Here is a 17,872-nt window from a genome sequence, read left to right on the forward strand (position 1 = left end):
TTGTATTTTATTACATTATAATTCCATCCTTTAGTTTTACAGGGCTCGAAGAATACTGTGCTAGCATCAATTATATCTAAGCACATCTTTCAAAATAAGCGACTGTTAAAAATTAAGTTTAGGGGAAAATATTATATTCAGTCTTCATTTGTCTAAATATTTGTCACTAGAATTATGTTTTCAGTATATAAAATTACTCAGTATATATATATATATATATATATATATATATATATATATATATATATATATATATATATATATATATATATATATATATATATATATATATATATATATATATATATATATGCACTAACAGCAACTAAGTAAGGAAGCACTGGTGCAAACAGTCGATTAATTTTAATTTTATTTTAAAAACGCGATCATTTAAAATAAAAATCAGCCTTCTGCTGCAACGAAATTTGTTGGAGCACCTTACCACATGAATGTTTCATATGAAATGTCTCGGTCTATCTTTATACATTTATGGTAACAACGTCTTATAAGGTAAAACAGAACTTTCAGACACTAAATAACACAAAAACAAACAGGAGTATAATGCAGTACTGCTCGCGGACAATTCTTCCTACAGTTTTCCCATTAAGCAGAATACCTGCTGAGTCATTAAAAAAATAAATCTTACTGTTTTAATCTATTAGTAGCATTAAAATATGGGGGGAGGGGGGGGATATAAATTAACCTCTTCCGCTAAATATTGAGGGGACAAATCAAAATATTGCGGAGAGGATTGCCTACTTTCGCTCTGAAGTGATAATAAGAACAATAATAACAGAAACAAAAAGCTAGTATAGCTCTTGGATTGTGATTTATGGGCTCAGACTTTTTCAAACATAAAAATATATACATACATAACTGCACATGGAATAGATATAACACGAATCCACAGAAGTCACAAGTGCTGCTGGTCATTGCATCAACAACCATCTCGTGCCTTTCTGCCGCAAATCACTTGAGGTAATAACACGAAGGAGTCTAGGATTCTTGAATTGTAACAGAAGAGTTCTTTGTTGAAAATGGTCCTATCCTGTAAATTCTGATACATTTTTCTTATCTCTTAAAATCTATGGTCACACATCAGTCCTCCTCATCGACCGCCTCCTCTTCTTCTCGACTCACTGCTGTGGGGGCGCCGCTCTTCGTCACAATGTTCTCCTTTTTCCACTTCATCCTCCGATTTTGGAACCAGATCTTGATCTGTCTCTCTGTGAGGCCGAGAGCGTGCGCGACCTCTATCCGCCGTTTACGCGTTAGGTACCGGTTGAAGTGGAACTCCTTCTCCAGCTCGAGGGTTTGATGCCGCGTGTACGTCTGTTGGCCTCTTCGTCTGTCAGAGACTGGACAGAAGAAAACACATTCTCTTTCAAAACAAAATCTTCCTCGAAAGATTAGGAAATATGATGTAGGTTAAAAAACGCTTGTTGACTCGTCGGTTAGTTTTCGACTCCACTTTCTGGCAAACCCGAAAAACTTTTAAATGATGGGGAAACGCGTAGTTTCAGCTTCTGCCTGTCTGAGATATACTTCTATCCTTTTCACCTACAAAAATAATGAAAGAATTTAGAGAAACGGGCATAATCAGTCTGACTGTGATTACTGATGTGTAATTTTTAACTAATTAATACAGTCAGTGTAAACGGACACGTGCACATGGCAATGTTGGTAGAGAACTGTTAATTCAATTTAAAACTAAAGAAAAAAGCCTCTTCTTGTGAAAAATGCATGAATCCGTGAAACTGCATTGACCTCCTGTGTTTATGAGGTCACACATCGCCTGAAGGTTAAAAAAAAAATAGGTCACATTTTTAAATCTCAAAGGTCATTTGCCGGCCACAAAAACGTCCAAGCGCATTTCCTCTGCACATCGCAGTAAAAGAAAGCTTCTTGTACTGCACCCATGACATTTAGAGATCAGTGGAAATCTATTGTGTACTGGACGATTTTCAATTGGGATCACAGTGCACGACATTTTTAGGTGTAACCCAGTGAAAATCTAGGTATAGCAACCGAGAAGGTATTTTACATGGTTCCTGTAAAATATTTACACATGATGGACGGATCACAATCTGTATCAACATCATTGTCTATAAAGACATCATTAATGGGGCAAATATATATTTATCATTAGGAATGATGACTGAGTATTTTTATGTACTGAAAATATAATTTTTGTGAAAAACCTTTAGACAAATCTAGTCCCCTTATTGTAATGTGTTCTGTAACAGCTTCAAAACAAACTATTCAATTCAATTCAATTTTATTTATATAGCGCCAAATCACAACAGTCGCCTCAAGGCGCTTTATATTGACAGTAAAACTATCTCTTCCAAAATGATCATACAAAAAATAAATAAAAGTTGTATTGACTAAACGTTTTCTTCTACTATGTGAATTGTAGGTGAACCCAATAAAGTTGCAGCTGTAGCTTGAATACCATTCAAGACAATGAAATACTTTTAGTGAATATATATAGATAAAATCTATTAAAGGTTAGTTTTTTTTTAATCAGAATGTCTGGTCTTCTGATGAATGTGTTCTTATTCTGCCTAAATGACATTGACTGTATGACATGGAAGCACAGCTCATGAATCTTTGTCTGTTGTACTTGTCACTATAGGGCTTCGGAGTTGACGTCACGCCGCAATGCATTGTGGGAGCGCGGCGGCATTTTCGGGGTCTACGAATCAAATCAAACACACTGTGTTGGAACGACGATTACAAGATGCTTAAAAGCAGCTTAAAAGAGAATGGACTGTATAGAGACCGATTGCGTCCAGAGGCGAAGCGGCGGTACTTGCAGAAAATAGCGTGCATTGGAAATGTGGACCCGTATGAAATACGGCCGTGGAGTAGAAACCCTGAAGACCAACCGCTATTGACGTAGCCTGATATATTTCATACCTTATCTGTGGAGTCAGCGCGTACAAGTCGTCATTCAAACAAAGGTAAGTCAGCTCGAGTACAGCGAGTGAAATGCGTTTGATTTCCCTGCAAACATTCAGATTACTGCAGCATAAATTCATTCATGAGGGGAAATTACAGTGAGAACATGTGGAGACTGTTAGGTGGATAACATAGTGAGTTCAGTGCATTGATGAGACACTGTCCTGAAGGATTTAGTTATTCTCTATGGTTAAAGAAATTGCAATGATTTATTAATGTTTATTATAAATAATTCTAATTATACATCTTGCTTCCATATTTGTATCTTGTGTCACTAAAAATACATTTTATTTTAGTTTTATACTTTGATTAATGACCTGCAGAATCTCCTTAACATATTAAGTGATTCATAATTGTCACTTTATGCTTTCTCCATCTCTAAAGTGATGACATCCTTGCATTACATACTTTAGGTTCATTTTCTGCAGGCAGGTTTCTGACAGAACAGACAGATTTAGACTATAACATGCAGCGTTCTATAGATGGACACATAAAGAAATGAAAAATTACATGTATGTGCTAACTTTCTAAACACTTTGTTACATTTATGATAAAGTAGATTAAACACATTTGTGTCGGCCTTGGCTCATAGTTCTTGTCTTTAAATGAACTTTGTCTGTGTGTGTTTCAGGTGCTGCACTCTAAGACTGAATGAACCAGCATTGCAGCCATGGGTCACTGTGAGCATCACAGGGAAGGTTGAAGCCGCCCGCTGCACCTGTATGGCCGGAGTCGCAGAGACCTGCACCCACGTCGCTGCTCTTCTGTCTAAAGTAGACGGAACAGTGTTGATCCGTGGCACAAGGACTGTTACAGATGAACCTGCATACTGGGTTTTGCCTGGTAATAATACCAAGATACACCCAGAGGTTGGCCATAAGATAGACGACTTCTCTTCAGCTGCCCAAAAAAAGGCTCTTGATCAAAACATACACAGACCATCTGTAGTGACAGGTAAAAGGAGCCGTCCTCAAAAAAGAAAAACCCCACCTGCTACTGTGGAGGAGTTGTCACTGCTATAATGCCATCATGTTTTATCTAGGGGTCTAGATGTATGCCTGTAGTGCACTGCTGTGTAAATAATTTGCATTTACTGAATATGTACTGACTGAGTCCCACTGTTCAAAAGTTGAATAAAGAAACTAAATTATTTTGCCTTTTTTTTTTTTATTAAAACCACTTTATAGAACATCACATCAGTAACAGTGTAGAATCCATGTCATTTACAGTTTACAAATGACAAAATGTTTACACCAAATCATGAGTGTTTACATGATATCACCCACTACTAACATTACTTTATTTACTGTATCTTTTGAAAAAATAACAGCACAAGACTTAAGAACATTTAACAGGAGCAGGTTTCATTCTTCTCTGGTTTTATTATCACACTGTTCGCCAAACGCAGCAAACCTTCACCATCTTATCCAGAAGGGTCACCTCTTCACCCTCACATGGAAGAAGTAATCTGATTGGCATGGTGGTTTGTTTGAAGCAGGTCCCTCGTGTAGCGCTGGAAACCAGTCATGATGTTTCATCCATTTCATCGGCTGGTTTGCTGCAATAATGCCAAATAATTAGCAACTCTATAAATAGACGGTAGTTCTGCAAAATCACTCAGTAGGATGTTTGTTCTAATTTGCTATGAGCTCAGAGCGCATCGAAAATGAAACTAATAGGCTATAAAGAGAGATATGAACATATTTAGAACTTACCGGAATGAAAATGTCTGGAGCACCAACAGATATTTGGAGATGGAAGAGAGCTGCACGTCAGCTCATCTCACAGCTGCTATCCAGGCTAGACGCCTTCGTTTGGTAACATCGATACACGAGCTGCCTCATGTCGCTTCCAGGTTGGGAAAGCATAAAAAGACAATCCAACCTTATTCCCGTGCCGGTCGTAAGATCGAACATTGCAGCCGAGCACACAGCAAGTACGAACCATGGCTATGCTATCGCTCCTAGCTTAGACCCCCAAAATGGTGAATCGGGCCAAAATCCTTTCCACGCCCACCCCCGTGACATCACGCTCCGAAGCCCTATACAAGAATCATATATCACAGATGTGCAATCATAAAATCTATATCAAAACCAAAATTTAAGAAATTACAATAAAGGATTTGCAGTGCCTGTCTGTGATTTGCCATCATTCCTTTCTGTGTGTATAAATTTCACCAAAAAGCAAAAATTAAATACATACTTACGAAAGGTAGGTGTGTGTGTGTGTGTGTGTGTGTGTGTGTGTGTGTGTGTGTGTGTGTGTGTGTGTGTGATTATGCATGATGTGATTTCATTTCCTAATTATATATAATTAGGAAATAAAATCTTTTGGGTAAAAATCAGTCTATGAGCTTGTAAAAGAATCTTGACTCCATCCATTTCCTTCCACTTATTCGATTTCCAGGTCTCACAGGGCAAGAAGACAGATATAGCTTGGAAATACTGCTAATCTGTGACAAGGTAACACAGACAAATAACATATAACAATTCATGATCACACACACCTGTGGTCGATTTAAAATGGCATAATGCCATGCACTGTTTTAGTATGACAGAGTATCTGAAGAGAAAGACACAGAGAGCACGCATCACGGCGAATGTCCCTAGAGGAGATTCAAGCGCAGGGACATCTTGTTGTGAGACAACACTGCACCACTGTGAATGTCAACTCACTCAGCCAAAAGCCCTCAATTTCTTTTCTTTCTTTTTTTTTTGGTTTGTTGTTCTTTCTTTCTTTCTCTTCTCTCTCTCTCACACACACAGACACCAACCTTGTCACATTCAAATGCTAAAAGAGAATATGATGTTTATTTCCTGTCCACGGTTATTTGTTTTTCCACCTTTTTAGATGTAATTATTAAATACACATTTCAGGGAATGTATTTATGAATGTAATCAATACATTTAATTAAAAAAATACTTCCAGTTACTTCCATCCTTGCAGCTGCTATTTGTGTTTGAGGACATTGTAATAACTGGCTGGTTCATGCGTTTATCTGTTTATTCTTATTCATGTCAGTGGATATCTCACTGTTTTCTCCTGTTTCACGTATACACGTTATATGGTATTTTTTCCCCTTAACTCACAGTCCATAACAATAATTAATAATGATTGAAGGAGAGTAATTACAAACATAAACTCATATTTGTTTACATATATGCCTACATACACATTGCTCTCATTGTCCTTAAAGAGAAAGTCGATAACCTGCACTTAAAGGCTCACCAAGAATATTGTCGAGTATCTCAGTGTGTGCAGTCTCCTCTGGGTTTGTGCCACAGATCAGTATGTGTAACTGTCAGCACCTAGACATGTTTTGCTAGTTTGTGTGTGTGTGTGTGTGTGTGTGTGTGTGTGTGTGTGTGTGTGTGTGTGTGTGTGTGTGTGTGTGTGTGTGTGTGTGTGTGTGTGAGTGAGAGTGAGAGTGAAATTCATTTTCGCTGGTAATATTTTCTGCTCAGCAGTGATTTTCTTGAGCCAGATTTGGAATTCTCTGGCAGTCAGTGACAACAAGGGGATTTGCTGTTGCTTACTCTCTCTCTGGTGCAAACACACACACGGGAAACCAAAACGAAGTAATTGAAAAGAAGTCTGTTGGTGTGCTTGTGCGCACATACACATTCGAAGAGAGAGGCCAGCAGTCTCCTTAATCAACACTATCAACGGGAACATCCGGGTCTTCTCTGTCCAGTCATCTTCGGATGCCTGGATCTAAATCAACATCTATAAATTGATTGGCTGATTCGACCTCAGAACACTCGGTCTCTCAATACACATTAAATAAAAATAGAGAAGACTAGGAATAACAACAATACGGATTTTGCAGTGCCTCTGCAGTGCCTGCCTGTGATTTCCCAGCATTTCTTTTTTTAAAAGATTTTTAATTAGTCTTGGTAAAATATTCTAATTATATTTGTAGGCCACAATATGTGGGCTAGTATTTTATTTGTCCATTACTAAGTTTTTATAATTCTATATGACACACGTTGTTTTCACTTTTCTGCCTGAAAACGTGAAACTCCAAAATAATTTCTTCATTCTTTACAGTTTAATGTTTATACATTATGGAGCTCTTGAAATGAAAGACACTTCAAATTTTTTGTTATGCTGTCAGTGAGATAAGCACCCACACGGGGGCTGTGGGACAGGAGGACTGTATGGTGACAATAAATAATAGTGAAACCTGGGTCCCCTACACACGAAACTTGTCTTTGCTTTTTTCTTATCGTAAAAACATAAAGTAAAGCACAGAGTAAGTGTACATTAATTATTTAACAAATACTTGGTTATAAGATTTCCTTTTATGACAGCTTTGACCATACATCTTTATAATAGTGCCACTTAAAAGCGCAGGAAGAACCTTCAGGTTCTCACCTGCGAGGCAAGGCAAGCTTTAACATTTTTCACTTCTCTCCTATATGATTCCACGTGACTGTTTACTGTGTGGGGCAAAGATATCTTCAGCGCTTTTACGGAGGTTTTACGCAACAGTATTCCTAACCTACATCCCATATTGTATCACATGTTCAATTTTACCAGTTATAAAAACAAAACATGGTATCTTTGTTGTAGTTCGAGACTCAGTATCCATTTTGCATACAGCTCGATGTCGGCATGCCAGATCAGTTCGTGGGAAAGAGCAAGCCTTCAAAGATCTGCTAGTTTATAGTGTTTATAGTGGTTAGCTTATTGTGTGACAGTACAATAGCACAATGGGCTTTCAGCGGACTGGTTTGTGCAGACAGTGAAACATAAGGATGAGGTGAGCTGAGCCAAACACTGACTGTGATGATTCCACTCCTGACGGCCAGGTGAAAACTATTTTTCTTCATTTTCAAACAGTCAGAATAAAGCTCCACCCTGCCCCCCTTTTAAACACAATATCACCTCATGAATATTCATAAAGTCTTAAATTCTGGTTTTATGGCATTATGGCAGAGCCATAAAAGAACTGCAGAGTGGGTAGGGGTGCTGTAAAATAGTTGCAAAAAGACCCTGACAGGCATAGTTCATCAACCCACAGTGGCCGCTGCGCAACCGTGCCAACAGTTTAAAGACCGTTTAACGAACAAGGACACACACACACACTCAGTTCTCTTTCTTAGTTCACCTCCCTGTGTTCCCAGCTGACGAGAGGGGAGGGCGCCTCATCACCTCTCATAACTTTCTATCCCCATCTCTCCTCACCTGAGCTTTTCATCCAGGGGTAAATACGCAGTCTCTCGTGGTTTAGCCTTCTTTGATCGGGGCTGCTCTGCCTCCTGGAGGTCGGCTCAGGAAGCTTCGGAGCCAGCGAGCATAACTGAGTCCGATTGAGTGGGAACAGCTCTGCGGGGCACCTCAACGGCCGAACTCCCAGTGAGTTATAACCTCCTGCTGAGCATATTTCTGTAGCCTCAACACCCCTAATACCCCCGTTTAGTCCCGAAAGAGAAGACCCAAATGATAAAGGAGAAGAGGAAGAGGGAGGAGAAGAAGAAGAGGGAGGAAACTGGACTCTGCTGCTGCCTCTCTCACTGGATGCATAATGGTGGCGATATCCTCTGGACACGAAGGCGCACGAAGAAGACACGGCGGGAAAAGGAGAAGAAGACGGACAGTGAGAAGTTGAAGTGTCCGCTGAAAGCAGTCCACAGCTCATTGTGGATTGTTGGTATTTGGTAAACAGCGCGTTGGCGAAGTCCAACGAACTCATAATTTGGCTCCGGTGATTTGTGGGCCTGGGTGGTTGAATGTCGATCTTTTTAGGAGCGACAGTGAATTATTGGTGGGGTATTACTGTCTATAGTTTTACACACACACACACACACACACACACACACACACACACACACACACACAATCACCCCACCCTGTATTTCTCATCCCCCACCTCCCATTGCCTCCAAGAACACGTGACGGAGCGTCCATGTGATGTCAAGATGTCCAATGGCGGACGGGGTTTCCCTCCGGATGCAAAATCATAAAGGGATCACAGGGAGTGACTCCTACAACATGTAGAACATTATACAAAAAAGTCGGGGCAACTCAGAATCTTCGCCAATCACCTAGAAACCAAGAAGACTGAAATCTGACAAATATTCAACTCAAAGTTAAATCATTAACTGCCATACTTGAAATGGGCTTCAAACAAACAGCAGAGGACACTATTAGAAGAAGAACAATTGGAACGTATGCGAAGCAGCCGAGCAGACTTCAACAGAAAACGGAATTCTCTTGTTCTCAGTGTCTTGTCCCGGCTCATGGTTTGAGGGGACCACACATGCAGAGAGCAGAACAGACGAGCTGTTGTGTGCCTGCAGTGGGCCGCTGCTGTCTGGTCAGTACAGGCAGAGTGATAGACGAGGATGTAATGCAAACAACAGATAACGTTTAATGGAAGCAGTCCAAAGGTGTCACTTTGAAAATAATTCTGTGAGCCAACGGTGAAAGATGAAATCTCTCCACTAACATAAAAAAAAAATTACGTTTTAATATTGCTCATACCATATCACGCTCCAACTATAAAGCAGGCAAACAAAAGTTAACGAGTAATGGATATGGTTTCAAGAACAAGCATACCGAGTCTTGATCTTATACAAATTCACCGAAGAACACAAAGCGCACCTCTCTATGCCGTTTCATAAATCACCTTTACTCTTGAATTCAGCTTTAATGAATCCTGCGCCCTCGTAGATTCAGAGAAACTCACCTAGCGTGCAGGTGCTCTGCTACGTCCTTAGATGTTCAATTTCCACGCAGCATTCAATTCAATCAGGATTAAATCTGCGCGTTGAGTCTATAAGAGTTATGAACTGGAAGAACGAGGGAGAGTTTGAGGATTGAGAAAAAAAGATTTGTTTTTGGTGACTAGTCAGACATAATCGGATGTAGTACGCTTCAACCTCTAAAAAAAGGTGGCATCTGTCTCGGTTTTAACTGTTCATGTAGCAGGACAAGATCGCAAAGCATGGCTATGACGTTTGCATGCAGTTGTTTAACATCAGGAACCCCCCGCCGAGATTAGATATTTTAATAGTATGCTTTGATCATACTTAAAGTGCTTATTAAATCAGAAATATATCAGTCATGATTACTTAGCTCACCAATCAGATATGATAAAAAAACTCCTTGGAAATGTTGTCCAGTGTGCCCCAAAACATTTATATTTTGACAACTACAACTGCCATATCCCTCATTTACAGTGTGTCTCTATCTCCTGCTGGTAAAATATTATTGGACATAAAATATCTGAATTTCAGAAGCGGGACCACATCATTATCCCAGTTCTACAAGCCGTTCGTTCTCGTTTTGGTGCCCCACTCTCCCCCCCCTTTTTTTTTTTTTTCAATTCTTTCACGTCTTCACTTCTCATTAGTATGAGTATCTGCCAGGCCCGGGAGCCGCTACGGGTCCCCTCCAAGGCCTTCTCCAAACCGCAGCTTAATTCATGTTTGAGCCATTCGCCTTTATCTACTTAAACGCTGTCAAACCTAAACTGAGGACATAAGCCCAGCTAGTGAAATGAACAAGTGCAGTCTGTAAATATGTACTCTGAAATTATATTTTCAAGTACAGGCTTCTTAACTGTGGTTCATTACTTTAAAACTAAAAATGACAAACAGAATGAAATATTTCGAACATTTAGGTATACATTAGTGCATGTGCTTTTATTGTGGAAACTGCACATGTGGTCCACTTTGCCTCAATATGTCAAAGCCTGTTAGATTTGTGCAATTATTCGAAGCCTATTTGTCGTCCTATTAAAGCTTTACTCTGAATCTGTCTTCCAGCCAACGCCTGAAAACCCGACCAGCCAAATATTCAGTGATTTGATAGCATTCAAACCCAGACTTCACGGATACGCTACAGTTTAGGTGAATGCGGACAAGCGCATGCTCCCTGAATTTGAGCTTCCCATATGGAAACAATCGGATCTGAAGTATCACCGTGATGATGATGGAAGACGGTGTAATGATAACTTTAGAGGTCTCTAATAATGTAAATGCAGGTGGAGTGGCACGCCATAAATAAAGTAATGTTTGGAAGGATGAGGATTGTGCGCGAGTGTGTCACCGTGAGGGTATAAGAGGGTGGATGTCTGTTGTTTTAAGAAGAGATTTCCGAGTCAAGGCTAAATGTTTGGCCTCGTGAACTGAGCGGTCTGGCAAGTCTGCGTGGTGATAGAGTGAAGAGGGATAAAAAGGAAAAGGATGGAAGGATGCGGGAAAGGATGGAGAGTGCCACACAAAAGATGAAAGGCGGGGATTATACGATTATACGAAGACATAAAAGGAACCCTCAGCTTCGACTTTTTATCACATTTTCCCATTTTTATTCTTATAAATGTTCTTGCTTTTGAATCTGCACTGCGCGCATGCGTTTAACCCCCCTCCCCAAAGAGAAAACAACATAAGACAAACACCACCAATCAAAAAACAAAATAAAACAAGAAAACAAACAAATAAACAAAGGGAAAAAACGACAGTTAGAGGGTGTAAAAAAGAGACCCGACCTACTAAAACGGCATAAATAGGCAGTTTCATGTTGTTGGAAATTTCATTAATTGCTACGTCATCACCATCATCATCAATCATTGCCATAACAACAACATAGAAGTGAAAAGTACAGTAAAAAGTGCACCATTATCATCGTCGTCATCATCATCATCATCATCATCATCATTTTAACTTAAAAACTATACAGCTGCCAAAGATAAAATTGTTAATGATTAACTTCTAACAATATAGAAATGTTTCCACGATAATTGTTCCACAAAGAAAGAAAGCTATCTTTTTTTTCTTCTTTTTAAGTTTATTTTAAACACTAGTGTAGACTATGTTTTCTTGCTTCATTGTCACGTTTTTTTCCTCTCAAGTCCATCTAGTTAGCCAGTCACCATTTTTAGAAACTCACGTTCCCTTCCAACGATTGAATCGTGGAGACAGCAGGGGAGTCCAGTGGCCTCAGTTAAGAAAAAACAGCCCACCCCTCACCCCATCCTGCCTAACATTTACACCCACCCTGTCCCCATCTACCCCATTTTCTTTCTCCCCTACATTTGCTTGTGGCTTTTCTCGCAGCAATCGTCGTTCACAGAAGCCTGTGACCCCGCTGTGCCTGCCACCGAGCCTCCTCCACCACCTCCTTCTCCACTTCCTCCTCCTGCACCACCGCCACCTCCGCCGCTGACGCCATCCCGCAGCTCCTTCTCCCTCCTCTCCCTCTCCACTGCCTCCTGTTCGCTCTTGCTACTGGGGAACTTGTCCTTGTTGTTCTCCTTCTTCCACTTCATCCTCCGATTCTGGAACCAGATCTTCACCTGCCTCTCCGTCAGCGCCAGCGCGTGCGACACCTCGATACGGCGTTTCCGGGTCAGGTAGGGGTTGAACAGGAACTCCTTCTCCAGCTCCAGGGTCTGGTAGCGACTGTAGGTTTGGCGGCCCCGCCTCCTGCCAGCAGCTACTGGGGGAAGGTGGGAGAGTGAAGAGAGAAAATTGTTAGACACAAAACTTCATTCTTCCATGTCTAATAATCAACTTGACACCACGCACACACGCACTCAAATGCACTTGCGTGGGAAACCTTCAGCACTTTCAGGTTTTCGTGAAAATTTACCTTCGCCTTCGTGATATTTTGAGTGTTTCTTTTTCTTATGGATTTGGTAATGCTCTCATTATTTCTGACGTATTACTGTACCTTTACCAATATCAACTGACTGCGAATATTGTAGTGAGTGCACCGTGGTGTTAGCAAAGTCTCCTCGGTCATTTTGAAACGCCTCTGATTTTAATACACAAAAGAGTGGTGGATGTGGATGAAATTTAACTTAAGCAAACAAAAAACGTTTGATGACTTTGCCTGAAAATAAGTTTCCAAAGTGTTGCTAAATTCTCCCATCTAAATCAGTGCTTTTTGTCTACTTGCTATGGCTCCTTTCGTGTTGACCTTTAACTTATAATGTTTACATGTCTATATTTCATATTGCTCTTATAACAATTTCAACACTATACACAAATTGCCACCTTGTACGTCTAAACCTCACCTTGTTGGAGGCGTCTACTGGCATGTACACTCCCAGGTCATCGCTTTTCCTCCAACAAGTTATTTGTTCTGCTAATGATGGGGAATTAGCTTTCGTGCCAATTACAGTAGGCTCGTTTACAGACAGAAATGAACACGACTCACAAAGCGAGACATCGTCCAGTGTTATACAATTTGCAGTCTGGATCAAATACGCATGTGCCAAAGGAAAAAAAAAACAGTTTAATGCAGGCGCTGTGAAATTATGTGACAGCCGTACGTGAAGTTACAAGAGCACAGTAAAAATGGACGCACGCGCTCTTTGAACACGAGTCTAAAAACTGAAACTCTATACCGCTCAGCCGGTTTTACTGCAGTAATTAAGACGTCTCTTATGTAGACAAATCAACTGAAGACTTCCCCTTGTGCATATAAATATTTAGTACTATAAATGCATCGTAAATGCTTTTCAAACGTGAAAAATACTCAGCGTATTTGAGAGGAGCCTAAAGGTCTTTTCTAAGGACTTTAAAAGATGCCCACAATGAAATTTTGGAATAAGAAGGAACTATTTCTCAAAACATTTGCTAAATGCAGGTCCGCATTGTGCTGTAGTCTATTGATATGGTTTGGTTGTTTTCTGGCATTCGTATCATTTTATATAAACCCTTGGAAGGTACATTTTTCAACAAACTGGGCGATGTTTTAAATTGAAATAATGTCTAAAGGTTAAGCTAAAATGCATCCAACATGACATCTTGGGGCTGTTAATAAACTCCAAGTTGTTTCAGCGTAAAGTGGACGATTAAAACGACACATTTAACCATGACAGCCTGGCAGCAGTATCTCCACGGTTTATACAAAGAGGACATTTGTGTAAGTGATTATATTTCCATAAACATGTTTGTCTTTCGCCTTTATTATTATGTCATAAAAAGGGAGCGCCGTGCCATGGACAAAATATGCCAGTGGCCATAAAAGCTTTGAAGTAAAAAAGGCTGCGTCCAAAGTATTGCTCTGAAGGGAAACTCAGCTTTTACAAGTTTTGTATTGATTGTCGCTAATCGTGCTCGAAGACCATCGATCTGGGAACACGTTGAACCGTATTGGACTAATAAGAATGTTTTATGAGAGAGCGAGAAAATTCATATTTGATGTTTTTGTTTTTTGGGGACGGGGGGTCGTCAAGCCTCTAATGGACTTCTAGTGGACTCTGGGTCTACAGCCCCCATTTCACATGCAGACAACTATCTCTCCGCAACGCTAAAATGTAAGGGTTTAAGTAAAGTTTGAGGGCATAGTCTCATATAGTCGACCACTCTGATATAGGGTGACACTAGGGGTGACACTAGGGGTGACTAGGTAAATGTTGAAATTTCCTGCACTACACTGTATCAAGAACACATCTTACCGAAACAGTTGTACAGGTTGCGGTCTAATTTTTAAAAAGAGCACAAAGTTTACATGTCCACAATATGGGAACAAGCCGCGGGAAAAGATTAGACATGGAAATGCAAAAAGTTGTAAGCGGTGTAGAGGTCCTCTGTGTGTGTTGTCAGAGGAGTGTGACAGTAGCCGTGCTATACAGTTTCTTACGACGCAACACCACGAGGAACTGAACCTTCAATCCTCGCCGTTTACGTACAGCCTGTGTTCGAAGAATATATGTGTCTATATGAGAAAGATAAGTAGAATAATAGTTCTACTTATCTTTCTCATATAAATGTTAGCTTGTGTTTTTTCCATTAAGAATATATGCTACCTTTGTGGCATGCTGTATTGTTGAAAATGTTGTTATAAGCTTACAGTAATGAAACAAATTTAGTTGTTTTCCTTTACAAAGCCACTGGAACAAATACTAAATAAATGTACGGGAGATGACATTTGAGGAAGGAGACAGCAGATGCCAGTGAAAGCTGGGCCAACGGGAACTAATACCATTACACATAGACATTTATTAGCTGGCCTAATCACATTTCTGTTCTCTTTGTGTCATGTTTAAGGTCGTACAGAGAAATCATTTATCAAGACTTCCAACCACAGGGGTGAAGTCGTAAAACTGGCTCATGTTCGCAAGTTTACAGTCAAACTCTGATATTACACCCCACCTTTGGAATATATATATATATATATATATATATATATATATATATTCCAAAGGAGGGGTGTAATATATATATAAAATGAAATGGAAGGGGAAGAAGAGTAAAAAGACTAAAACCTTAGTCCGCTCGGTCTCTGGTGCGTCTCCATTTTATCATTATTTTATTTTGTTTCTGTTTTTGTAAAGAGACTTTACACACACAGTTATGATAAGCAGGGAGTCGAGCAAGTACATCGTTTTAAGATGTAAAATACCAGAATTTACACTAACGCTGAGGCGGAAATGTTGTAGGAAACGCTTTGCTAAATCGTGCGTAAATGTGAATTGCCCGCTATTATTATTGCTAGGTTCTTTAGCAGCTGGGTAAAAAGCTGCATCCTGTAAGGATGGAGAGAAGGTAGCTTCAGATTAATACACATCTGAGTTGTTGTTTTATTTATTTATTTTTAATTTTATGATCATTAGCTTGAAGTCACAAAAGTTCAGCACAGGTCATAACAGCGTCTGCAGCCCTACTTTGAAAATACAGCCGAGAACATAAGCCATAAAATAAGCGCGCGCGCACACACACATACTCACACACAGAGCAGGAGAGAGAGATATGGACTCAGACAAAACAGGCTACTATACATGCCAGTCCATTCACTCTCTCCCTTCAAAGCACAAAAAACAAAAATGCCAACTTGCACAAGTCTTTAGGTCTGACTGTGGTGCTGCTTTACGTTATAAATTAGAACCCGGCTCTGCTTTAAAACAGTTCTTTCAAAGAAAGTCACATTTATGCATCTTACGTGATTTATAATGTGAAGGAGTTGAACCGATCTGGCCTCATCTATATATCAATGGCTTTTTGCACCACAAAACACAAAAGCGAATTAAATATGAATCCGAGGGACTTCTGCTGGGGGATAATTTTGTTACGCGAGGTCTGTGAATTTAGAAACCACAGACGCTGTGCAATGGCAAAAAAATGCTCTCTCTGTTCTCACATGCATTCTCTGAGCTCTGTAGACAACTGACCACCGTGTAGCCAAATAATCCCACCACAGGCAAGTCGTAAACCGAAAAAAACAAAGCCCAGTAAAAGTTTAACCGGGGTCAGAGCTGCATGTCCAAAATGTGTCGGTGAGGCTGGAAACAACTACCTTCAACATCTCGGTATCTTCTTCCTGTCTGTTGAAACTAAGATTTTCTGCGTTTAGTTCTAACTGGAGGCACTGAGGTTCAGTTCCCCCTCGTCAACCACCATTTCTCCCCGTTTCTTGTCTATTTTCCATCACCCCCCTTCTTATCCCGGGGCTTTTCCTCTCTCTGTTTGGGACGGTGCAATTAAACCCTAAAGTCATTCACACATGTTTTGCTGCTACCAATAAAACCATAAACGTGCTATTGTTTCCCCACTTTGAACGCAGGAACCTCTAATTGTTCTCCCTAAATTGCTGCTTTCAAAACAACTTCTCCAACTTTCTCCCACTATTTCCTGCTCCCTGTATGATTATATTTTCTGCCTTCGGTTCCTGGAGGACAAGCAGCTTTGCTCTTACTGCAGACTGCTTTGTAGGAGTGAAGTTCTATGGTTTGGAGGGGAAAAAGAAGAGAAAAAATTTACTAGACTCGCCATTTCCTCACCTTGCGGCCTCATCCAAGGGAAGAGTTGCGTCGGCGAGGGACTCTGCTCGGTGCCCTCCGCGTCCTCGCTCCCGAGTCCGGGCGCGCCTCCCAGCTTACAGTCGCTGTACTGAACCAGATCCGCGTCCTGGGTGCCGAAAAGTGTCTGCCGCTGCAAGGCGTCGTATCCGTAGAAGTTCCCTGGTTCACCGTGGCATGTGACCGCGCACGGGCTCTGCTGGTATGGGTTGCTGGGCAGCGTCGAGGCGCTGTGGTGGTAGAAGTCCTGGATTTGCGGAGCGTGCTGGAAGGTGGCGCCGGAGCTCGGGCCGTACACCACGGTGGGCCGGCTGCCAGCCAGGTCCTGCGCGAACCCGCACTCGTAGTAGTTCGGACGTAACGAGTCCCCGCTTTTATATTTGGAGAAGAGCGAGTTGACGAAATATGAACTCATCTTTTGTGTTGTTTTCTGTTTTAATTTGTGTTCGGCTCGGCAGAGTCAGAGTGAGGGTGAAGGAAGAGACCAGTGGCTTTCAACTGTTTTCTTTTTTTTCCTGCTGCTTCTGTGGTACGGTTTGAGGCAGACACACACACACACACACAGATAGTGAGCAGGGAGAGTGAGGCAAGTCCGCCGCCGGTGTAAGTGACCGTTGTTGTAGTATTTTCCACCTCACGGCGGCAACAGACGAGTCGGTTGCGGTGTGAGTAACGGTGACGGCAGCCGGAAATGTGAGAACCACAACCAGCACCACAACAACAATAATATAACAATAATCACAGTGACTCCATAGAATTTCCAGCCCAGAGGAAGAAAAATAAGAGGAAGGAGAAGAAGAGGATAAGGAAGGGCTCGTGCGCATCACAATTCCGGTGTTTGCGCTGTAAGCCCTGTCGCGCTCTCAAACGGCTTTTCCGTGATTTACTCCCCTGCAAATGAGTTGTTTCATATTTTTCTCCTTCTCCCTCTCTCTCTCTCCCTTGCTCGCTCTCTCTCGCTCACCCCCCCCCCCCCCCCCCCCTCTCTCTCTCCGGCTGTGTCTCACGCGCCCTCTCTTTCTCTCGCCTCCTGGGCCAGGGTGTGTGTATGTGTGTGTGTTTCAAGGATAATTTGCATCTGTTATCAGCTCTTCATCCCATTGGGTTTCGAGGCATACCGACAAGTGTGCACCAGCCCGCGCGCAAACCACA

General features: G+C 41.1%; 2 protein-coding genes across 2 annotated transcripts; both read right to left on the reverse strand.

Moving 5' to 3' along the window:
- Positions 1–866: 866 nt before the first annotated feature.
- Positions 867–8,694, reverse strand: LOC146633150 (homeobox protein Hox-B7a-like). Its single transcript, XM_085351342.1, has 2 exons — positions 8,155–8,694; positions 867–1,358 (listed from the first exon to the last, which is right to left on the reverse strand). Exons 1-2 carry the CDS (start codon positions 8,660–8,662, stop codon positions 1,099–1,101), a joined length of 768 nt encoding a protein of 255 aa, XP_085207468.1. The 5' UTR covers positions 8,663–8,694; the 3' UTR covers positions 867–1,098.
- Positions 8,695–12,001: 3,307 nt separating this feature from the next.
- On the reverse strand, positions 12,002–17,243 carry hoxb8a (homeobox B8a). Its single transcript, XM_085351341.1, has 2 exons — positions 16,703–17,243; positions 12,002–12,411 (listed from the first exon to the last, which is right to left on the reverse strand). Exons 1-2 carry the CDS (start codon positions 17,133–17,135, stop codon positions 12,002–12,004), a joined length of 843 nt encoding a protein of 280 aa, XP_085207467.1. The 5' UTR covers positions 17,136–17,243.
- Between the last annotated feature and the right edge of the window lie 629 nt (positions 17,244–17,872).

Source organism: Diplotaxodon limnothrissa, linkage group LG4 (genome assembly GCF_057381915.1).
Source record: "Diplotaxodon limnothrissa isolate DT_005_m linkage group LG4, D_limnothrissa_male_GT1.1, whole genome shotgun sequence".
Taxonomy (NCBI): Eukaryota; Metazoa; Chordata; class Actinopteri; order Cichliformes; family Cichlidae; genus Diplotaxodon; species Diplotaxodon limnothrissa.